At 56.7% G+C, this 23,872-nt stretch overlaps 1 protein-coding gene across 1 annotated transcript; it reads right to left on the bottom strand.

Moving 5' to 3' along the window:
* Positions 1-559: 559 nt before the first annotated feature.
* On the bottom strand, positions 560-6,024 carry LOC147106512 (transcription factor PU.1-like). The gene is made up of 2 exons (XM_086007471.1): positions 5,378-6,024; positions 560-1,658 (listed from the first exon to the last, which is right to left on the bottom strand). The coding sequence occupies exons 1-2, from the start codon at positions 5,394-5,396 to the stop codon at positions 1,348-1,350; spliced, it is 330 nt and encodes a 109-aa protein (XP_085863597.1). The 5' UTR covers positions 5,397-6,024; the 3' UTR covers positions 560-1,347.
* Positions 6,025-23,872: the final 17,848 nt, after the last annotated feature.

Below are 23,872 nucleotides of genomic sequence, written 5' to 3'. Positions count from 1 at the left end.
GAGAGGGTGTTCTGGCTCCAGACTCCACATAGAAGGACTGTCCTGCCCAGCAGAGCAAGACGCGACCTTTGGCTCCAGTGGGCTTTAATCCCAGCAGCTGGGGGTTCTGCCGAGCAAAATAGTGGGACATTCCTCCTGGTGCTGGAAGATCAGCTGTAAAATGGAGATCCACAACCTTTCCCCCTGCTCTTTTCATCTTTAAATCTCGGAGATGGACCTGTTGATGTGAAGCTGGCCCATGCGGATGGAGGTATGTGGAAGGGAAAGCGCGTGTTTTCTCTCTCTTGAGCCCAGGACCCATTTTGTGCTGGGCCCTGCTGGGAGCCTTGGACTTTGCCCAGTTATATCACGGTGCAGAAGCAGCATTCGATTTTATTGAGGAGGGGTGTCTGGTGCCAGCGGGTAGAGATTCCTGGTTTGTAGGCCCTTTGCTGTGTTCCTGGAGACAGGTGTCTCTTGATTTTGTTGGGTGAGGTTCATCGAAGAGCTGGAATGGAATTGGAGATCTTCTCCCTCGGACCAGTCAAGGGCGAGTGGCAAGTAAAAGAGGGCAGTGGAGTTTCAAAATTCACAAGGAGGGTTTTATTCCATAGAAACATTCAGACACAACATAGAACTGGAAGCAAAATAGATACACAAGCTGACACGGGTGTCCCACTTCCCCTAGCCCTCTGTCCGAACTGGGCTGACAGCTCAATAACCGGGGAACTCACCCTGCCCCCACCCCAGTTAGCACCAAGCAAGTTGTGTCCGCAGGAAGTGACAGCTGAAGTTAAGATCAGGTTAGGATCCCAAGCTATTACATTTCAGTAGAAACAGTCACCATTCAGAGGCAAAGTGCTGTCGAGCGAGGGAGGCGGGAGAGGAAGGAGAGGGAGGGGGAAGGGAGGGAAGGGAGGGAAAGAGGGAGGAGGGAGGGAGGAGGAGAGGAGGGGAGGGGGAGGGAGGGAGAGAGGGAGGAGGGAGGAAAGGGGAGAGGGGGAGGGAGAGGAAGAGGGAGAGAGAGAGGAAGAGGGAGAGGGAGAGGAAAAGGGAGAGGGAGGGGAGGGGAAGGTGAGGGGGAGGGGAAGGAGAGGGGGAGTGGAAGGGGAATGGAGAGTGAGGGGAAGGGGAGGGGGCAGGTGCGAGGAGGGGGCGAGACATGGGAGGGGGCGGGGGAAAGGATGAGGAACACACAATGAGTTCTTGTTCCTGGGCGTTCCCAGATGGGCACATCCTCTTGTCCTGGTTGTGACGTTCCTCAAAGTCTGTGAATGGAACCCCCCCATTCCTCATGAAAACGCCCTTTGTGTTCCAGACAGGGAAGGGTGGAGAGTTGGTCCTGCAGGAGCGAGGAGTGGGGCTCATTCAGTGGGCATAATGTTTCCACTCGCATCTTCCCATCACCTCACCGCTGAACTGATAGGTCAGCTTCTTCTTGACCTTCCGCACCTCGCCCGTCTTGCTGTAGTTCCTCAGAGCTCTGGCCATTTTCTGGTACGTCATCTTCTTCCGGTTGCCCTTCTGCACCCCCCAGCGGTGTGCCAGCACCTCCTTATGTTTGGAGGAGAACTGGAATGTCCCCTTGTCCTTGTCCACCCACCAGATACTGTCCTTCATATCTCCGCTCCGCAAGAGGTCCAGCAGGAACTGGTAGAGTCGGATCTTCTTCTTGTTCCCTGTTGGGGGAATTAGCACAAAATCAGAGTGGCAGCTAAACAGCAACAACAACTTGTATTTATATAGCGCCTTTAAAGTAGTAAAATGTCCCAAGGTGCTTCACAGGAGTAATATGTGACAAAACATTGACACCGAGCCATAAGAAATTCAGGCAGGTGACCAAAAGCTTGGTCAAAGAGGTAGGTTTTAAGAAGCATCTTAAAGGAGGAGAGAGAGGTGGAGAGGTTTAGGCAGGAATTCCATAGCTTAAGGCCTAGAGAGCTGAAGGCACGGCCACCAATGGTTGAGCGATTATAATCCTGTCTCTGTAACCTCCTCCAGCCCTACGACTATCCCTATCTCTGTAACCTCCTCCAGCCCTACACCTCTCCCTATCTCTGTAACCTCCTCCAGCCCTACACCTCTCCCTATCTCTGTAACCTCCTCCAGCCCTACGACTCACCCTATCTCTAACCTCCTCCAGCCCTACGACTCTCCCTATCTCTGTAACCTTCTCCAGCCCTACGACTCTCCCTATCTGTAACCTCCTCCAGCCCTACGACTCTCCCTATCTGTAACCTCCTCCAGCCCTACACCTCTCCCTATCTCTGTAACCTCCTCCATCCCTACGACTCTCCCTATCTGTAACCTCCTCCATCCCTACGACTCTCCCTATCTCTGTAACCTCCTCCAGCCCCACAACCTTCCCCATCTCTGTAACCTCCTCCAGACCTACGACTCTCCCTATCTCTGCAAACTCCTCCAGCCCCACAACCTTCCCTATCTCTGTAACCTCCTCCAGACCTATGACCCGCCCTATCTCTGTAACCTCCTCCAGCCCTACACCTCTCCCTATCTCTGTAACCTCCTCCGGCCCTACGACCCTCCCTAGCTCTGTAACCTCCTCCAGCCCTATGACCCTCCCTATCTCTGTAACCGCCTCCAGCCCTATGACCCTCCCTATCTCTGTAACCTCCTTGAGCCCTACGACCCTCCCTATTTCTGTAACCTCCTCCAGCCGTACGACCCTCCCTATCTCTGTAACCTCCTCCAACCCTACGACCCTCCCTATCTCTGTAACCTCCTCCAGCCGTACGACCCTCCCTATCTCTGTAACCTCCTCCAGACCTATGACCCTCCCTACCTCTGTAACCTCCTCCAGCCCTATGACCCTCCCTGTCTCTGTAACCTCCTCCAGCCCTACGACTCGCCGTGTCTCTGTAACCTCCTCCAGCCCTACGACTCTCCCTGTCTCTGTAACCTCCTCCAGCCCTACGACTCTCCCTATCTCTGTAACCTCCTCCAGCCCTACCACCCTCCCTATCTCTGTAACCTCCTCCAGCCCTACGACCCTCCCTATCTCTGTAAACTCCTCCAGCCCTACGACTCTCCCTATCTCTGTAACCTTCTCCAGCCCTACGACTCTCCCTGTCTCTGTAACCTCCTCCAGCCCTACGACTCTCCCTGTCTCTGTAACCTCCTCCAGCCCTACGACTCTCCCTGTCTCTGTAACCTCCTCCAGCCCTACGACTCTCCCTATCTCTGTAACCTCCTCCAGCCCTACACCTCTCCCTATCTCTGTAACCTCCTCCAGCCCCACAACCCTCCCTATCTCTGCAACCTCCTCCAGCCCGACACCTCTCCCTATCTCTGTAACCTCCTCCAGCCCTACGACTCTCCCTGTCTCTGTAACCTTCTCCAGCCCTACGACTCTCCCTGTCTCTGTAACCTCCTCCAGCCCTACGACTCTCCCTATCTGTAACCTCCTCCATCCCTACGACTCTCCCTATCTCTGTAACCTTCTCCAGCCCTACGACTCTCCCTGTCTCTGTAACCTTCTCCAGCCCTACGACTCTCCCTGTCTCTGTAACCTCCTCCAGCCCTACGACTCTCCCTATCTGTAACCTCCTCCATCCCTACGACTCTCCCTATCTCTGTAACCTCCTCCAGCCCTACGACTCTCCCTGTCTCTGTAACCTCCTCCAGCCCTACGACTCTCCCTATCTGTAACCTCCTCCATCCCTACGACTCTCCCTATCTCTGTAACCTCCTCCAGCCCTACGACTCTCCCTATCTCTGTAACCTTCTCCAGCCCTACGACTCTCCCTATCTGTAACCTCCTCCAGCCCTACGACACTCCCTAACTCTGTAACCTTCTCCAGTCCTATGACTCTCCCTATCTCTGTAACCTCCTCCAGCCCTACACCTCTTCCTATCTCTGTAACCTCCTCCAGCCCCACAACCCTCCCTATCTCAGTAACCTCCTCCAGACCTACGACCCTCCCTATCTCTGTAACCTCCTCCAGCCCTACACCTCTCCCTATCTCTGTAACCTCCTCCAGCCCTTCGACCCTCCCTATCTCTGTAACCTCCTCCAGCCCTTCGACCCTCCCTATCTCTGTAACCTCCTCCAGACCTACGACCCTCCCTATCTCTGTAACCTCCTCCAGACCTACGACCCTCCCTATCTCTGTAACCTCCTCCAGCCTTATGACTCTCCCTATCTCTGTAACCACCTCCAGCCCTATGACCCACCCTATCTCTGTAACCTCCTCGAGCCCTATGACCCTCCCTATCTCTGTAACCTCCTCCAGCCCTACGACCCTCCCTATCTCTGTAACCTCCTCCAACCCTTCGACCCTCCCTATCTCTGTAACCTCCTCCAGACCTACGACCCTCCCTATCTCTGTAACCTCCTCCAGCCTTATGACCCTCCCTGTCTCTGTAACCTCCTCCAGCCCTACGACTCTCCCTGTCTCTGTAACCTCCTCCAGCCCTACGACTCTCCCTATCTCTGTAACCTCCTCCAGCCCTACGACTCTCCCTATCCCTGTAACCTCCTCCAGCCCTACGACTCTCCCTGTCTCTGTAACCTCCTCCAGCCCTACGACTCTCCCTATCCCTGTAACCTCCTCCAGCCCTACGACTCTCCGAGATCTCTGTAACCTCCTCCAGCCCTACGACTCTCCCTGTCTCTGTAACCTCCTCCAGCCCTACGACTCTCCCTGTCTCTGTAACCTCCTCCAGCCCTACGACTCTCCGAGATCTCTGTAACCTCCTCCAGCCCTACGACTCTCCCTATCTCTGGAATGTACTGCCTGAAAGGGCGGTTGAAGCAAATTCAATAGCAAAATTCACAAGGGAATTGGATAAATACTTGAAGGGGAGAGAATTGCACGGCTCTGGGGAAAGAGCAGGGAGTGGGACTAATTGGATGGGCTGAATGGCCTCCTGCTCTGCTGTATCAGTATCTGATTTCCCCTTCGTATTCCCTAGCCTCTTCCCCCTCAGCTAAGGCTGCTAACCGGTTCAGATAAGTTTGCAGTGTTTCTGAATTCTCACAAAGACACACTTGAGAAGCAAAGCTTTTCACTTCCTCCAGCTATTCAGTGTTGAACACATCTCTAACTGATCTCGGGGACTCATAACAAAAGTAGTCAGAATCACTGTGACTCAGCCACCCGCAGTTACACACAGTGATCTTAACCAGACTGCTTTCTGCTTCACATTAGTATAACCATCCCAAACAACCCCAGCCTCCTTGTGTCTGTCATCACTCAATCCCATCATTCCTGCTTCCAGTCCCTCCATCTAATCCCATCATTCCTGCCAATCCCCCAATAAATCCCATCATTCCCATGTCGGTTCCCCTAACCAATCCCATCATTCCTGCTTCTATTGCCCTCCATTCAATCCCACAGTTCGGTCCTGTCTCCCACCGATGGCACATTGTACTTACCTGATTCTGCACTGCCCATGTGAGGAATGGGTTCTGCAGCCTCTGTCTCTCCATCAGACACTTCCAGCGGCGGGCTGCGTCTCTCCAGATCTTCCTCATCAGAACTGCGCTCGGCCGAGGATGTGTACTGCGAGCACCAGCGTGGCACATAGGGCACCTGGATTGGAGAGAGGAGCTGTTATGTAGACACAACCTCCAAACTGCAGAAGACACTGGTAGTATTGAGTGTGGCATGTGATCACATCAGAAGAAAGGTCAAACCTCCTACCCATCCATAACAACACAGAGAGAACAACAACTTACATTTATATAGCGCCTTCAACGTAGTAAAACTTCCCAAGGCATGCACAGGAGTGATTGTCAGATAAAATTGACACCGAGCCACATAAAGAGATATTAGGACAGATGAGCAACAGCTTGGTCAAAGAGGTAGGTTGTATGGAGCATCTTAAAGGGGGAGAAGTGGCGAGGCAGAGAGGTTCAGAGAGGGAATTCCAGAGCTTGGGGCCTCGGCTACTGAAGGCACGGCCACCAATTGTGCAGTGAAGGGAATCAGAGATGTGCAAGAGGCCAGAATTGGAGGAGCGCAGAGATCTCGGTGGGTTGTAGTGCTGGAGGTGATTATAGAGGGACGAGGCTTTGGAGGGATTGGAAAACAAGGATGAGAATTTTAAAATCGAGGCACTGCCGGACCGGGAGCCAATGTAGGTCAGCGAGCACAGGGGTGATGGGTGAACGGGGCTTGGTGCGAGTTAGGATATGGCCTGCAGAGACTTGGATGAATGGTCAAGGGCACATGTTCACAAAGAAGCATGATCTGGATGTTTAAGGGCCACTCCTGCCCCAGGAGAGCTTCTCATAGTCACCCTTTTCATGCACCTTTGGTCAAAGTGCCACTTGCGATCACAGGGTACGTCAAGTCCGTGGATCCACCTCCAGCAAGTGAACATGTAAAACTGAAGTATCTGATAGAGTGGAGATCGGGGATTGCGTGCAGGGTTACTTGGAACAAGTGCCAGTCGTGGCTCAGTGGTATCACTCAACCATCTGAGACAGAAGATCATTGTGTTCACGCCCCACTCCGTAGACTTGAGCACACAATCCAGGCTGAGAATTCAGTGCAGTACTGAGGAAGTGCTGCACTGTCGGAGGGGCAGTACTGAGGGTGCGCTGTACTGTCGGAGGGGTAGTACTGAGGAAGAGCTGCACTGTCGGAGGGGCAGTACTGAGGAAGCGCTGCACTGTCGGAGGGGCAGTACTGAGGGAGCGCTGTACTGTTGGAGGGGCAGTACCGAGGGAGCACTGTAATGTCGGAGAGGCAGTACTGAGGGAGTGTTGCACTGTCGGAGGGGCAGTACTGAGGGAGTGTTGCACTGTCGGAGGGGCAGTACTGAGGGAGCGCTGCACTGTCGGCGGTGCAGTACTGAAGAAGCGCTGCACTGTCACAGGTGCAGTACTGAGGATGCGCTGTACTGTCGGAGGGGCAGTACTGAGGAAGCGCTGCACTGTCGGAGGGGCAGTACTGAGGGAGCGCTGTACTGTTGGAGGGGCAGCACTGAGGGAGCGCTGCACTGTCGCAGGGGCAGTACTGAGGGAGCGCTGCACTGTCGGAGGGGCAGTACTGAGGGAGTGCTGCACCATCAGATGGGCAGTTCCGAGGGTGGGCTGCACTGTCGCAGGAGCAGTAATGAGGGAATGATGCACTGTCGGACGAGCAGTACCGAGAGAGTGCGGCACTGTCGGAGTGGTAGTACCGAGGGAGTGATGTACTGTGAGAGGGCAGTACTGAGGGGGTGATGCACTGTCAGAGGGGCATAACCGAGGGAGTGCTGCACTGTCGGGGAGGGGGCCGTACTGAGGGAGTGCTGCACTGTCAGAAGGGCAGTACTGAGGGAGTGCTGCAGTGTCAGAGCGGCAGTACTGAGGGATCGCTGTACTGTTGGAGGGGCAGTACTGAGGAAGCGCTGCACTGTCGGAGGGGCAGTACTGAGGGAGCGCTGTACTGTCGGAGGGGCAGTACTGAGGGAGCGCTGCACTGTCGCAGGGGCAGTACTGAGGGAGCGCTGCATTGTCGGAGGGGCAGTACTGAGTGAGTGCTGCACCGTCGGATGGGCAGTTCCGAGGGAGGGTTGCACTGTCGCAGGAGCAGTAACGAGGGAATGATGCACTGTCGGAGGAGCAGTACTGAGAGAGTGCTGCACTGTTGGAGTGGCAGTACCGAGGGAGTGATGTACTGTGAGAGGGCAGTACCGAGGGGGTGATGCACTTTCGGAGGGGCAGTACCGAGGGAGTGCTGCACTGTTGGGGGAAGGGGCAGTACCGAGGCAGTGATGCACTGTCAGAGGGGCAGTAGCGAGGGAGTACTGCACTGTCGGAGAAGCAGTACTGAGGGAGTGCTGCTCTGTCGGGGGGGGCAGTACCGAGGCAGTGCTGCACTGTCAGAGGGGCATAACCGAGGGAGTGCTGCACTGTCGGAGGAGCAGTACCGAGGGAATGATGCACTGCCCGGGGAGCAGTACCGAGGGAGTGATGCACTGTCAGAGGGGCAGTACCGAGGGAGAGCTGCACTGTCGGAGGGGCAGTACCGAGGGAGTGCTGCACTGTTGGAGGAGCAGTACTGAGGGAGTGCTGCGCTGTCGGAGGGGCAGTACCGAGGGAGTGATGCATTGTCGGAGGAGCAGTATTGAGGGAGTGATGCACTGTCAGAGAGGCAGTAACGAGGGAGTGATGCACTGTTGGAGGAACAGTACCGAGGGAGGGCTGCACTGTCGGAGGAGCAGTACCGAGGGAGTGCTTAACTTTTAGAGCTCCAGTACCGAGGGAGTGATGCACTGTCGGAGGAGCAGTACCGAGGGAATGATGCACTGTCGGAGGAGCAATACTGAGGGGGTGATGTACTGTTGGAGGAGCAGTACCGAGTGAGCGATGCACTGTCAGAGGGGCAGTACTGAGGGAGTGCTGCACTGTCGGAGGGGCAGTACCGAGGGAGTGCTGCACTGTTGGTGGGGCAGTACTGAGGGAGTGCTGTACTGTCGGAGGGGCAGTAATGAGGGGGTGCTGCTCTGTCAGAGGGGCCGTACTGAGGGAGTGCTGCACTGTCAGAGGGGCAGTACTGAGGGAGTGCTGCACTGTCGGAGGGGCAGTACTGAGGGAGCGCTGCACTGTCAGAGGGGCAGTACGGAGGGAGCGTTGCACTGTCGGAGGGGCAGTACTGAGGGAGCGCTGCACTGTCAGAGGGGCAGTACCAAGGGAGCACTGCACTGTCGGAGGGGCAGTACTGAGGGAGTGCTGCGCTGTCGGAGGGGCAGTTCCGAGGGAGTGCTGCACTTTCGGAGAAGCAGTACCGAGGGAGTGATGCACTGTCGGAGGAGAAGTACCGGGAGAGTGCTGCACTGTCGGAGGGGCAGTACTGAGGGAGTGCTGCACTGTCGGAGAAGCAGTACCGAGGGAATGATGCACTGTCGGAGGGTCAGGATCGAGGGAGAGGAGCACTATTGGAGGGGCAGTAATGAGGGAGAGGTGCACTGTTGGAGCGGCAGCACTGAAGGAGTGCTGCATTGTCGGAGGAGCAGTATTGAGGGAGTGATGCACTGTCAGAGAGGCAGCAATGAGGGAGTGATGCACTGTCGGAGGAACAGTACCGAGGTAGTGCTTAACTGTTAGATCTCCAGTACCGAGGGAGTGATGCACTGTCGGAGGGGCAGTACCGAGGGAGAGCTGCACTGTCAGAGGGGCATCACCGAGGGAGTGCTGCAATGTCGGAGGGGCAGTACTGAGGGACTGCTGCACTGTCAGTGGGGCTGTACTGAGGGAGCGCTGTACTGTCGGAGGAGCAGTACCGAGGGAGTGATGCACTGTCGGAGGAGTAATACTGAGGGAGTGCTGCACTGTCAGAGCGGCAGTACTGAGGGAGCACTGCACTGTCAGAGGGGCAGTACCGAGGGAGCGCAGCACTGTCAGAGGGGCAGTACTGATGGAGCACTGCACCGTCAGAGGGGCAGTACCGAGAGAGCGTTGCACTGTCGGAGTGGCAGTACTGAGTGAGTGCTGCACTGTCAGAGGGGCAGTACTGAGGGAGCGCTGCACTGTCAGAGGGGCAGTACTGAGGGAGCGCTGCACTGTTGGAGGAGCAGTACCGAGGGAGCGCTGCATTGTCAGAGGGGCAGTACTGAGGGAGCGCTGCACTGTCGGAGGGGCAGTACTGAGGGAGTGCTGCTCTGTCGGAGGGATGGTACTGAGGGAGCGCTGCTCTGTCGGAGGAGCAGTACCGATGGAGTGCTGCACTGTCAGGGGGGCCGTACTGAGGGAGTGCTGCACTGTCAGAAGGGCAGTACTGAGGGAGTGCTGCAGTGTCAGAGCGGCAGTACTGAGGGATCGCTGTACTGTTGGAGGGGCAGTACTGAGGAAGCGCTGCACTGTCGGAGGGGCAGTACTGAGGGAGCGCTGTACTGTCGGAGGGGCAGTACTGAGGGAGCGCTGCACTGTCGCAGGGGCAGTACTGAGGGAGCGCTGCATTGTCGGAGGGGCAGTACTGAGTGAGTGCTGCACCATCGGATGGGCAGTTCCGAGGGAGGGTTGCACTGTCGCAGGAGCAGTAACGAGGGAATGATGCACTGTCGGAGGAGCAGTACTGAGAGAGTGCTGCACTGTTGGAGTGGCAGTACCGAGGGAGTGATGTACTGTGAGAGGGCAGTACCGAGGGGGTGATGCACTTTCGGAGGGGCAGTACCGAGGGAGTGCTGCACTGTTGGGGGAAGGGGCAGTACCGAGGCAGTGATGCACTGTCAGAGGGGCAGTAGCGAGGGAGTACTGCACTGTCGGAGAAGCAGTACTGAGGGAGTGCTGCGCTGTCGGGGGGGGCAGTACCGAGGCAGTGCTGCACTGTCAGAGGGGCATAACCGAGGGAGTGCTGCACTGTCGGAGGAGCAGTACCGAGGGAATGATGCACTGCCCGGGGAGCAGTACCGAGGGAGTGATGCACTGTCAGAGGGGCAGTACCGAGGGAGAGCTGCACTGTCGGAGGGGCAGTACCGAGGGAGTGCTGCACTGTTGGAGGAGCAGTACTGAGGGAGTGCTGCGCTGTCGGAGGGGCAGTACCGAGGGAGTGATGCATTGTCGGAGGAGCAGTATTGAGGGAGTGATGCACTGTCAGAGAGGCAGTAACGAGGGAGTGATGCACTGTTGGAGGAACAGTACCGAGGGAGGGCTGCACTGTCGGAGGAGCAGTACCGAGGGAGTGCTTAACTTTTAGAGCTCCAGTACCGAGGGAGTGATGCACTGTCGGAGGGGCAGTACCGAGGGAGAGCTGCACTGTTAGATCTCCAGTACCGAGGGAGTGCTGCACTGTCAGAGTGGCATTACCAAGGGAGTGCTGCAATGTCGGATGAGCAGTACCGAGGGAGTGCTGCACTGTTAGATCTCCAGTACCGAGGGAGTGATGCACTGTCAGAGCGGCAGCACTGAGGGACTGCTGCACTGTCGGAGGAGTAGTACTGAGGGAGTGATGCACTGTTGGCGGAGCAGTACCGAGCGAGCGATGCACTGTCAGAGGGGCAGTACTGAGGGACTGCTGCACTGTCGGAGGGGCAGTACTGAGGGAGTGCTGCACTGTTGGAGGAGCAGTACCGAGGGTGATGTGCCTCAATAATTCCGAGACTCGAAGGTAGCAGAACAAAACAAGGCTTTTATTAACTTAGAACGAAACACGTAAGCGAGAGAGATGTCGTCCTTCTGGAGATTGGGGCGAGACTGAAGCTAGCTTACAAACGGGGCCAGGTATGGGCGGAGCCCTACACACAGCACATTCCAGCACATTCCAGTATACAATACAGCACATTCCAGTACACAATACAATGAGGTCTGGGGGAAGGGAAATGACACTGAAACCGATCTCAGTCACAGGCAGTGATGAATGGAAATATTTCATCACATTCACCCCTTCTATAGATTTAGTCTGTTCGGGGGTTTGATAGTCCTCTGCGACCGACGTGGCTGTTGCGGTGCCGCGGGTGTCGGCTGGGTGTCCCCGGTAGCCTCCTGGGTCTCTGCCGGGGGTGCCGCCAGGGTTGTTGAAGGGGTAGTTGGTGGGGGTGCCGTTGGTCGGTGTTCTTCCGGGGGTGATGAAAGAGTAGTGGGTGGGTAAGAGTTGCTGTGATCGTCGTTGCCGCTATTGCCGTGGTTGTTGTCGATGCCGGCTGGGGCGACGTCTTTTATGGACACGGTGTCCTCCCTTCCGTCGGCGTGCCGGACATATGCGTATTGGGGGTTGGCGTGGAGTAGGTGTACTGGCTCCACGAGAGGGTCCGTCTTGTGGCCCCTCACATGCCTTCGCACGAGTACCGGACCTGGGGTGGAGAGCCATGACGGCATGGATACGCCTGAGGTGGATTTCCGGGGAAAGACAAACATTCGTTCATGAGGCGTGGTATTAGTGGCCGTACACAATAGCGACCATATCGAATGGAGCACATCCGAGAGGACTTCCTGCCAGCGGGAGATAGGGAGGCCCTTGGTCCTTAGAGCTAGAGTGACTGCTTTCCATACTGTCCCGTTCTCCCGCTCCACTTGGCCGTTACCCCGGGGGTTGTAGCTGGTGGTACGGCTCGTGGCGATCCCCCTGGACAGCATGTACTGGCGTAGCTCTTCACTCATGAAGGACGCCCCCCTATCCGTATGGATGTAGCTCGGCATACCGAACAGGCTGTTGAGGCATTTAATGACCGTGGCGCTGGTCATGTCTGGGCAGGGGAAGGCGAATGGGAACCGGGAGTATTCGTCCACAATGTTCAGGAAGTAAACATTGCGGTCGACGGACGGGAGGGGGCCCTTGAAATCTAAGCTGAGCCGCTCAAAGGGCCGTGTAGCTTTGATTAAGTGGGCTCTATCTGGGCGGTAGAACCGAGGCTTGCACTCAGCGCAAGTGCGGCAGTTCCTGGTCAGGGACCGAACTTCCTCAATCGAGTAGGGTAAGTTACGGGACTTTATGAAGTGGAACAGCAGGGTGGCAGAGGTCATTGTGGAGGGTCTGTAGCCGATCCCCGGTGGCGCTGGCACACATCCCTCGTGAGAGGGCGTCAGGGGATTCGTTAAGGGCCCCTGGCCGGTAAATGATGTCGTACTCGAAGGTGGAGAGCTCGATCCGCCACCTAAGAATCTTATCATTTTTAATCTTCCCCCTCTGTTTATTATTGAACATAAACGCTACCGACCGCTGGTCGGTAAGTAGGGTGAAGCGTTTGCCGGCTAGGTAGTGGCGCCAGTGGCGCACTGCCTCCACGATGGCTTGGGCCTCCTTTTCCACGGAGGAGTGTCTGATCTCGGGCCCTTGGAGGGTCCTTGAGAAGAAAGCTACGGGCCGCCCCGCCTGGTTGAGGGTGGCCGCCAAGGCGAAGTCAGACGCATCACTTTCCACTTGAAATGGAGTGTTCTCGTCCACTGCCTGTAGCGTGGCCCGCTCAATATCCTGCTTAATGCTTTTGAAGGCGGCGTGGGCCTCAGCAGAGAGCGGGAAAGAGGATGCTTTCAAGAGGGGGCGGGCTTTGTCGGAGTAGTTGGGGACCCATTGGGAATAATAAGAAAATAACCCCAGGCATCTTTTCAGGGCTTTGGGAGTGTTGGGCAGGGGCAGCTCCCATAGGGGGCACAATCGGTCGGGGTCTGGTCCGATTTCCCCATTCTCCACCACACTGCCTAGTATGCAGAGGCGCGTGGTGTTGTAAACGCACTTGTCCTCGTTGTAGGTGAGGTTGAGTTTTTGTGCGGTTTTCAGGAACCTCTCGAGGTTCGAGTCGTGATCCTGCTGATTGTGACCGCAGATGGTGACGTTGTTGAGGTAGGGGAAGGTTGCCTGCAAGTGGTGGTCATCGACCATGCGGTCCATCTCCCTCTGGAAGACCGAGACCCCATTCGTCACCCCAAAGGGGACTCTGAGGAATTGGTAGAGGCGTCCGTTCGCCTCGAAGGCGGTGTACGGGCGGTCCTCTGGTCTGATAGGGAGCTGGTGGTACGCTGACTTGAGGTCGATGGTGGAGAACACCCGGTATTGGGCGATTTGGTTCACCATTTCTGATATGCAGGGTAGCGGGTAGGCGTCTAGTAGGGTGTACCTGTTGATCGTTTGACTATAGTCGATCACCATCCGTTTCTTCTCGCTACCCCTTACCACTACCACTTGGGCGCGCCACGGGCTGTTGCTGCGTTCAATAATGCGCTCTTTCAGGAGCCTGTCTACCTCGGTCGCGATAAACCGCCTGTCCTCCCAGCTGTACCTCCTGCTTTTGGTCGCTATTGGCCGGCAGTTAGGGGTAAGGTTCGCGAATAGCGGAGGCGGCTTTACCTTCAGGGTAGCCAGACCGCACACTGTGAGGGGCGGCTGGGACCCACCGTACTTGAGCGTGATGCTTTGGTGGTTGCACTGGAAATCCAGGCCCAAGATCACGCTCGCACATAGGTTCTTCATGATTAATACTTTAAAATTATCATATACAGTTCCGTTAACGCACAATTGTACCGTGCAGTAACCCAGAATGGTCGATGTCTGGGTTTTGTCAGCCATAGAGATGGTACCCTGAGTAGGGACCACCTTTAGGGAGAGTTGTTGTGCCAGTTCTGGGTGGATAAAGCTCTCCGTGCTTCCACTGTCAATTAAGCATTTAACCCGGCACCCGTTTACCTCGATGTCCACCATTGATCTGGATAGCGGGTGCGGCCTGGTCTGGTCCACTGTGACCGATGCCACTGTAGGGCCCTGATCGATACAAGATGGCGTCCACGCTGTCTGCTCACAAGATGGCGGACCCCACGAGGTCGGGCAAGATGGCGTCCAAGATGGCCGCTCCCACGGCGCACACGCGGCGGTGGCAGGTTTTCCGGCGGTTGGTTTTCCGGCGGGGTTCCCTCTGCACACCTTCCCGAAGTGCCCCTTCTTACCGCACTTAAAGCAGGTGGTGCCTTTCGCCGGGCACAGGTTTCTGGTGTGCTTTGGCTGCCCGCAGAAGTAGCAGTTGGGTCCCTGACGCGTCGCGGCTGTCGTAGGGCTTCTGGGGGGAGAGCGGGGCCCAGCCGGTGTCGGGCTGTCGGGCGGGGAAGATGCCTTCCAAGATGGCGGCGCCCTCGGCGCACACGTGGCGGCGTGGACGGCGCGGGCTGAAGAGTAGGCGTCCGAGTTTCTCTGGGCCACATCCAGGGATCGCACGGTGTCCGCAGCCTGTTTCAGGTCCAACCCCGTTTTTTCCAGCAGTCTTTGCCGGATGTAAGTGGAGCTGAGGCCTGTGATGAAGGCATCGCGAACAAGCTCGTCAGTGTACACCGCGGCTTTTACATCTCGGCACTTGCAGTCTTTGCCAAGCATTTTCAGGGTGCTTAGGAACTCCTCCACCGATTCCCCAGGTCGCTGTGCGCGGGTGGCGAGCAGGTGCCTAGCATACACCTCATTCGTAGGCTGCTGGTAATGCGCCTTTAAGATGTCGCAGGCGGCCAGGTACGTCTCGGCGTCTTGGATGAGGGGGTAAACCCGGTGGCTTACCCAATTCCGCAGAATTCTGAGTCTCATCCTTGCAGCGTCCGTAGCGTCTTTGACGGCTGCGGAACTGTCCAGGAAGAATTCCATACACTCAAACCAGTGTCCGAAGCGTGCTGATGCGTCCGGAGCATGTTGATCCAAATCCAAATGTTCGGGTTTCAGGAGTTGATCCATAGTGTTGAAAAAATAAGTTAATAAAATTGATGTGCCTCAATAATTTCGAGACTCGAAGGTGGCAGAACAAAACAAGGCTTTTATTAACTTAGAACGAAACACGTAAGCAAGAGAGATGTCGTCCTTCTGGAGATTGGGGCTAGACTGAAGCTAGCTTACAAACGGGGCCGGGTATGGGCGGAGCCCTACACACAGCACATTCCAGCACATTCCAGTATACAATACAGCACATTCCAGTACACAATACAATGAGGTCTGGGGGAAGGGAAATGACACTGAAACCGATCTCAGTCACAGGCAGTGATGAATGGAAATATTTCATCACAGAGGGAATGATGCACTGTTGGACGAGCAGTACCGGGGGAGTGCTGCACTGTCAGAGGAGCAGTACCGAGGGAATGATGCACTGTCGGACGAGCAGTACCGAGGGAATGATGCACTGTCGGACGAGCAGTACTGAGGGAGTGCTGCACTGTCAGAGGAGCAGTACCGAGGGAATGATGCACTGTCGGACGAGCAGTACCGAGGGAATGATGCACTGTCGGACGAGCAGTACTGAGGGAGTGCTGCACTGTCAGAGGAGCAGTACCGAGGGAATGATGCACTGTCGGACAAGCAATACCGAGGGAGTGCTGCACTGTTGGAGGAGCAGTACCGAGGGAGTGTTGCACTGTCTAAGGGGCAGTACCGAGGGAGAGCTGCACTGTCAGAGGGGCAGTACCAAGGGAATGCTGCAATGTCAGAGATGCAGTACCGAGTGAGGGCTGCACTGTCGGATGAGCAGTACCGAGGGAGAGCTGCACTGTCGGAAGGGCAGTACCAAGGGAGTGCTGCAATGTCAGAGGTGCAGTACCAAATGAGGGCTGCACTGTCGGATGAGCAGTACCGAGGGAGTGCTGCACTGTCAGATGTCCAGTGCCGAGGGAGTGATGCACTGTCGGAGGGGCAGTACCGAGGGAGAGCTGCACTGTCGGAGGAGCAGTAACGAGGGAGTGATGCACTGTTGGAGGAGTAGTACCGAGGAAGCGATACACTGTCGGAGGGGCAGTACCGAGGGAGTGCTGCACTGTCGGTGGGTCAGTACCGAGGGAATGCTGCACTGCCAGAGGGGCAGTACTGAGGGAGTGTTGCACGGCAGTAGGGGCAGTAGTGAGGGGGTGCTGCTCTGTCGGAGGGGTAATACTGAGGGAGCGCTGTGCTGTTGGAGGGGCAGTAGTGAGGGGGTGCTACTCTGTCGGAGGAACCGTACTGAGGGACTGCTGCACTGTCGGAGGAACAGTACTGAGGGAGAGCTGCACTGTCAGAGGAGCAGTACCGAGGGAGTGCTTAACTGTTAGATCTCCAGTACCGAGGGAGTGATGCACTGTCGGAGGAGCAGTACTGAGGGAGAGCTGCACTGTCAGAGGGGCCTTACCGAGGGAGTGCTGCAATGTCAGATGAGCAGTACCGAGGGAGTGCTGCACTGTTAGATCTCCAGTACCGAGGGAGTGATGCACTGTCGAAGTGGCAGCACTGAGGGAGTGCTCCACTGTCGGAGGAGAAGTACTGAGGGAGTGATACACTGTTGGAGGAGCAGTACCGAGGAAGCGATGCACTGTCAGTGGGGCAGTACTGAGGGAGCGTTGTACTTTCGGAGGGGCAGTATTGAGGGTGTGCTGCTCTGTCGGAGGGGCCATGCTGAGGGTCCTCTGCACTGTCAGAGGGCCAGTACTGAGGGAGTGCTGCACTGTCAGAGGGGCAGTACTGAGAGAGCACTGCACTGTCAGAGGGGCAGTACCGAGGGAGCGCTGCACTGTCAGAGGGGCAGTACTGATGGAGCACTGCACTGTCAGAGGGGCAATACCGAGGGAGCGTTGCACTGTCGGAGGGGCAGTACTGAGGGAGCGCTGTACTGTTGGAGTGGCAGTACTGAGGGAGTGCTGCACTGTCAGAGGGGCAGTACTGAGGGAGCGCTGCACTGTCAGAGGGGCAGTACCGAGGGAGCGCTGCACTGTCGGAGGGGCAGTTCCGAGGGAGTGCTGCACTTTCGGAGAAGGAGTACCGAGGGAGTGATGCACTGTCGGAGGAGCAGTACCGAGAGAATGCTGCACTGTCGGAGGGGCAGTACTGAGGGAGTGCTGCACTGTCGGAGGGGCAGTACCGAGGGAGTGTTGCACTGTCGGAGGGGCAGTACTGAGGGAGCGCTGCACTGTCGGAGGAGCAGTACTGAGGGAGTGCTGCACTGTCGGAGGGGCAGTACTGAGGGAGTGCTGCACTGTCGGAGGGGCAGTACCGAGGGAGTGTTGCACTGTCGGAGGGGCAGTGCTGAGGGAGCGCTGCACTGTCGGAGGAGCAGTACTGAGGGAGTGCTGCACTGTCGGAGGAGCAGTACTGAGGGAGTGCTGCACTGTTGGAGGGGCAGTACTGAGGGAGTGCTGTGCTGTCGGAGGGGGCAGTTCCGAGGGAGTGCTGCACTGTCGGAGGAGCAGTACCGAGGGAATGATGCACTGTCGGAGGGGCAGTAACGAGGGAGGGGTGCACTGCTGGAGGGGCAGTAATGAGGGGGTGGTGCACAGTTGGAGGGGCAGCACTGAAGGAGTGCTGCATTGTCGGAGGAGCAGTATTGAGGGAGTGATGCACTGTCAGAGAGGCAGTAGCGAGGGAGTGATGCACTGTTGGAGGAGCAGTACCGAGGGAGCGATGCACTGTCAGTGGGGCTGTACTGAGGGTGCGCTGCACTGTTGGAGGGGCAGTATTGAGGGTGTGCTACTCTGTTGGAGGGGCCGTACTGAGGGTCCATGGCACTGTCAGAGGGGCAGTACAGAGGGAGCTCTGCACTGTCAGATGGGCAGTACTGAGGGAGCGCTGTACTGTCAGAGGGGCAGTACCGAGGGAACGTGGCACTGTCGGAAGGGCAGTACTGAGGGAGCGCTGTACTGTCGGAGGTGCAGTACCGAGGGCGCGCTGCACTGTCGGAGGGGCAGTTCCGAGGGAGTGCTGCACTTTCGGAGAAGCAGTACCGAGGGAGTGATGCACTGTCGGAGGAGCAGTACCGAGGGAATGATGCACTGTCGGAGGGGCTGTTCCGAGGGAGTGCTGCACTTTCGGAGGAGCAGTACCGAGGGAATGATGCACTGTCAGAGGGGCAGTAACGAGGGAGAGGTGCACTGTTGGAGGGGCAGTAAGGAGGGAGAGATGCACTGTCAGAGGGGCAGCACTGAAGGAGTGTTGCATTGTCGGAGGAGCAGTATTGAGGGAGTGATGCACTGTCAGAGGGGCAGTTACAAGGGAGTGATGCACTGTCAGAGGGGCAGTACGGAGGGAGTGCTGCACTGTCGGAGGAGCAGTACCGAGGGAGTGCTTAACTGTTAGATCTCCAGTACTGAGTGAGTGATGCACTGTCGGAGGGGCAGTACCGAGGGAGTGATGCACTGTCGGAGTGGCAGCACTGAGGGAGTGCTGCACTGTCGGAGGAGCAGTACCGAGGGAGTGATGCACTGTTGGAGGAGCAATACCGAGGGAGCAATGCACTGTCAGAGGGGCAGTACTGAGGGAGTGCTGCACTGTCGGAGGGACAGTACTGAAGGACTGCTGCAATGTCAGTGGGGCTGTACTGAGGGAGCGCTGCACTGTCGGAGGAGCAGTACCGAGGGAGTGATGCACTGTCAGAGGGGCAGTACCGAGGGAGCACTGTACTGTCAGAGGGGCAGTATTGAGGGTGTGCTGCTCTGTCGGAGGGGCCATACTGAGGGACCTCTGCACGGTCAGAGGGGCAGTACTGAGGGAGTGCTGCACTGTCAGAGGGGCAGTACTGAGGGAGTGCTGCACTGTCAGAGGGGCAGTACTGAGGGAACGCTGCACTGTAAGGGGGGCAGTACCGAGGGAGCGCTGCACTGTCTGAGGGGCAGTACTGAGGGAGTGCTGCACTGTCAGGGGGGCAGTACCGAGGGAGTGCTGCACTGTCAGAGGGGCAGTACTGAGGGAGTGCTGCACTGTCAGAGGGGCAGTACTGAGGGAGCGCTGCACTGTCAGGGGGGCAGTACCGAGGGAGCGCTGCACTGTCAGAGCGGCAGTACTGAGGGAGCGCTGTACTGTCAAAGGGGCAGTACTGAGGGAGTGCTGCTCTGTCGGAGGGGCCGTACTTAGTGAGTGCTGCTCTGTCGGAGAGGCAGTACTGAGGGAGCACTGCACTGTTGGAGGTGCAGTACTGAGGGAGTGCTGCACTGTCGGAGGGGCAATACTGAAGGAGTGCTGCGCTGTCAGAGCGGCAGTACTGAGGGAGCGCTGTACTGTCGGAGGGGCCGTACTGAGGGAGTGCTGCTCTGTCAGAGCCGCAGTACTAAGGGAGCGCTGCACTGTCGGAAGGGCAGTACGGAGGGAGCGTTGCACTGTTGGAGGAGCAGTACCGAGGGAGTGCTTAACTGTTAGATCTCCAGTACCGAGGGAATGATGCACTGTCGGAGGGGCTGTTCCGAGGGAGTGCTGCACTTTCGGAGGAGCAGTACCGAGGGAATGATGCACTGTCAGAGGGGCAGTAACGAGGGAGAGGTGCACTGTTGGAGGGGCAGTAAGGAGGGAGAGGTGCACTGTCAGAGGGGCAGCACTGAAGGAGTGTTGCATTGTCGGAGGAGCAGTATTGAGGGAGTGATGCACTGTCAGAGGGGCAGTTACAAGGGAGTGATGCACTGTCAGAGGGGCAGTACGGAGGGAGTGCTGCACTGTCGGAGGAACATTACCGAGGAAGGGCTGCACTGTCGGAGGAGCAGTACCGAGGGAGTGCTTAACTGTTAGATCTCCAGTACTGAGTGAGTGATGCACTGTCGGAGGGGCAGTTCCGAGGGACAGCTGCACTGTCAGAGGGGCAGTACCGAGGGAGTGCTGCACTGTCGGAGTGGCAGCACTGAGGGAGTGCTGCACTGTCGGAGGAGCAGTACCGAGGGAGTGATGCACTGTTTGAGGAGCAATACCGAGGGAGCAATGCACTGTCAGAGGGGCAGTACTGAGGGAGTGCTGCACTGTCGGAGGGACAGTACTGAAGGACTGCTGCAATGTCAGTGGGGCTGTACTGAGGGAGCGCTGCACTGTCGGAGGGGCAGTACTGAGGGAGTGCTGCACTGTCAGAGGGGCAGTACTGAGGGAACGCTGCACTGTAAGGGGGGCAGTACTGAAGGACTGCTGCAATGTCAGTGGGGCTGTACTGAGGGAGCGCTGCACTGTCGGAGGAGCAGTACCGAGGGAGTGATGCACTGTCAGAGGGGCAGTACCGAGGGAGCACTGTACTGTCAGAGGGGCAGTATTGAGGGTGTGCTGCTCTGTCGGAGGGGCCATACTGAGGGACCTCTGCACGGTCAGAGGGGCAGTACTGAGGGAGTGCTGCACTGTCAGAGGGGCAGTACTGAGGGAGTGCTGCACTGTCAGAGGGGCAGTACTGAGGGAACGCTGCACTGTAAGGGGGGCAGTACCGAGGGAGCACTGCACTGTCTGAGGGGCAGTACTGAGGGAGTGCTGCACTGTCAGAGGGGCAGTACTGAGGGAGCGCTGCACTGTCAGGGGGGCAGTACCGAGGGAGTGCTGCACTGTCAGAGGGGCAGTACTGAGGGAGTGCTGCACTGTCAGAGGGGCAGTACTGAGGGAGCGCTGCACTGTCAGGGGGGCAGTACCGAGGGAGCGCTGCACTGTCAGAGCGGCAGTACTGAGGGAGCGCTGTACTGTCGCAGGGGCAGTACTGAGGGAGTGCTGCTCTGTCGGAGGGGCCGTACTTAGTGAGTGCTGCTCTGTCGGAGAGGCAGTACTGAGGGAGCACTGCACTGTTGGAGGTGCAGTACTGAGGGAGTGCTGCACTGTCGGAGGGGCAATACTGAAGGAGTGCTGCACTGTCAGAGCGGCAGTACTGAGGGAGCGCTGCACTGTCGGAAGGGCAGTACGGAGGAAGCGTTGCACTGTTGGAGGGGCAGTACTGAGGGAGTGCTGTTCTGTCGGAGAGGCAGTATTGAGGGAGCGCTGCACTGTTGGAGGCATAGTACTGAGGGAGAGCTGCTCTGCCGGAGGGGCAGTACTGAGGGAGCACTGCACTGTCGGAGAGGCAGTATTGAGGGTGTGCTGCTCTGTCGGAGGGGCCGTACTGAGGGACCTCGGCACTGTCAGAGGGGCAGTACAGAGGGAGCCCTGCACTGTCAGATGTGCAGTACTGAGGGAGCGCTGTACTGTCAGAGGGGCAGTACCGAGGGAGCGTGGCACTGTTGGAAGGGCAGTACTGAGGGAGCGCTGTACTGTCGGAGGTGCAGTACCGAGGGAGTGCAGCACTGTCAGAGGGGCAGTACTGAGGGAGCGCTGCACTGTCACAGGGGCAGTACCGAGCGAGCGCTGCACTGTCGGAGGGGCAGTTCCGAGGGAGTGCTGCACTTTCAGCGGAGCAGTACCGAGAGAGTGCTGCACTGTCGGAGTGGCAGTACTGATGGAGTGCTGCACTGTCGGAGGAGCAGTACCGAGGGAGTGCTTCACTGTCGGAGGAGATGTACCAAGGGAATGATGCACTGTCGGAGGGGCAGTAACGAGGGAGAGGTGCACTGTTGGAGGGGCATTAACGAGGGAGAGGTGCACTGTTGGAGGGGCAGTACCGAGGGAGAGGTGCACTGTTGGAGGGGCATTAATGAGGGAGAGGTGCACTGTCAGAGAGGCAGTAACGAGGGAGTGCTGTTCTGTCAGAGAGACAGTATTGAGGGAGCGCTGCACTGTTGGAGGCGCAGTACTGAGGGAGTGCTGCTCTGTCGGAGGGGCAGTACTGAGGGAGCGCTGCTCTGTTGGAGGGGCAGTACGGAGGGAGTGCTGCTCTGTCGGAGGGGCAGTACGGATGGAGTGCTGCTCTGTCGGAGGGGCAGTACTGAGGGAGTGCTGCTCTGTCGGAAGGGCAGTACGGATGGAGTGCTGCTCTGTCGGAAGGGCAGTACGGATGGAGTGCTGCTCTGTCGGAGGGGCAGTACGGATGGAGTGCTGCTCTGTCGGAAGGGCAGTACTGAGGGAGCGCTGCTCTGTCGGAGGGGCAGTACTGAGGGAGTGCTGCTCTGTCGGAGGGGCAGTACGGAGGGAGTGCTGCTCTGTCGGAGGGGCAGTACGGAGGGAGTGCTGCTCTGTCGGAGGGGCAGTACGGAGGGAGTGCTGCTCTGTCGGAGGGGCAGTACGGAGGGAGTGCTGCTCTGTCGGAGGGGCAGTACTGAGGGAGCGCTGCTCTGTCGGAGGGGCAGTACGGAGGGAGTGCTGCTCTGTCGGAGGGGCAGTACTGAGGGAGTGCTGCTCTGTCGGAGGGGCAGTACTGAGGGCGCGCTGCTCTGTCAGAGGGGCAGTACGGATGGAGTGCTGCTCTGTCGGAGGGGCAGTACGGAGGGAGTGCTGCTCTGTCGGAGGGGCAGTACTGAGGGAGCGCTGCTCTGTCGGAGGGGCAGTACGGAGGGAGTGCTGCTCTGTCGGAGGGGCAGTACTGAGGGAGCACTTGCACTGTCACTCAAGGACGACAAGGTGCCAGGGCCCTGGGATCCTTAGGGCGGAGACTGCCTAGGCCCCTTAAATTTCAGTGGTGTAGTGAGAGTGGATGTATGTCAGAGGACTGGAGAGTGGCCAGTGTAGGACCCATATTAAAGAAGGGAGACAAAGTTACAGACCTTAACATCTGTGGGAGGGAAACTTTTTTGAGTCTCGAATTAAGAATGAAGTGACCATGTCTCTAGATAAAGAGAAAACGTTAGAAATAGCCAGCATGGATTTCAATAGGAATGATCATGCTTTTACAAACATCATACAATTCTTTGAGGAGGTAACAGACACGGTAGATGGGAAAAATGCAGTGGATGTTGTGTTGCTCCTATTTCTTATGATCTTATTACTAAGGGAATCAAGGGATACGGGGATCGGGTGGGAAGGTGGAGTTAAGGTAGAAGATAAGATCAGCCATGGTCTTATTGAATGGCGGAGCAGGCTTGAAGGGCTGAATAGCCGACTCCTGCTGCTATTTCTTATGTTTTTATGTACATGGACTTCAGGAAAGCTTTTGACAAGGTACCACATGGGAGATTCCTAGATAGGGGGTATGGGATTAGGGGGAGGATCATAAACTGGATTAAAATGTGGTTAGAAGGCAGAAAACAGAGAGTAGGAGTTAAGGGCAGTTTGTCAGAGTGGTCGGAAGTCGGTATCGTGTGTCACCCAGGGTTCTGTTCTGGCGACACTTCCGTTCACTGTCTGTATCAATGATTTGGATATAGGGTGAGAGAGGTGATGTAACAATTTGGAAATGATACTAAAATTGGAGGTATCGTTAATTCTTTAGAAGACCAAAGGAAACTGCAAAGGGACACTAAGACGGGGGAATGGACTAAAAAGTGACAGAATTCAATGTCAGTTACTGTTACATTGTTATAGTATCACATCGTTAAATGGAACTACTTTGGTATGGTGTAGTTATATTGCTATGTGGCACACTGTGCACGGGCAGTGCACAGTGCAGTGTCGGACATCTTGTATCACTCCGCACCGTGCGGCAGCACAGAAACAAAGCAGAAATACAGCTGGTAAAAGCAGTAACTAAAATGAGCTAAAAGTGTCTGTATTATTTATAGTAAAAGAACACAAGGAGACACAACATGGTGGCAGCGGTATAAGTGAGTACAAAATTGTGCTATACGAACTATGAATAAGATGAAAAGTGATTTTATGAGGTGATTGAGAGTGAATCGTACAGGAAACTAAAATGACTGCACTGACTGTGCAAATGCAACCCCTCATGAACTGGGAAGCCGACGATATAGTAGAAGCATTCCGCAAGTTCAAAC

This window comes from Somniosus microcephalus, chromosome 15 (genome assembly GCF_052327205.1).
Source record: "Somniosus microcephalus isolate GS21.2 chromosome 15, FLI_Smic_1.0, whole genome shotgun sequence".
In the NCBI taxonomy this organism is placed as follows: Eukaryota; Metazoa; Chordata; class Chondrichthyes; order Squaliformes; family Somniosidae; genus Somniosus; species Somniosus microcephalus.
This window is presented reverse-complemented; position numbering and strand designations above follow the sequence as displayed.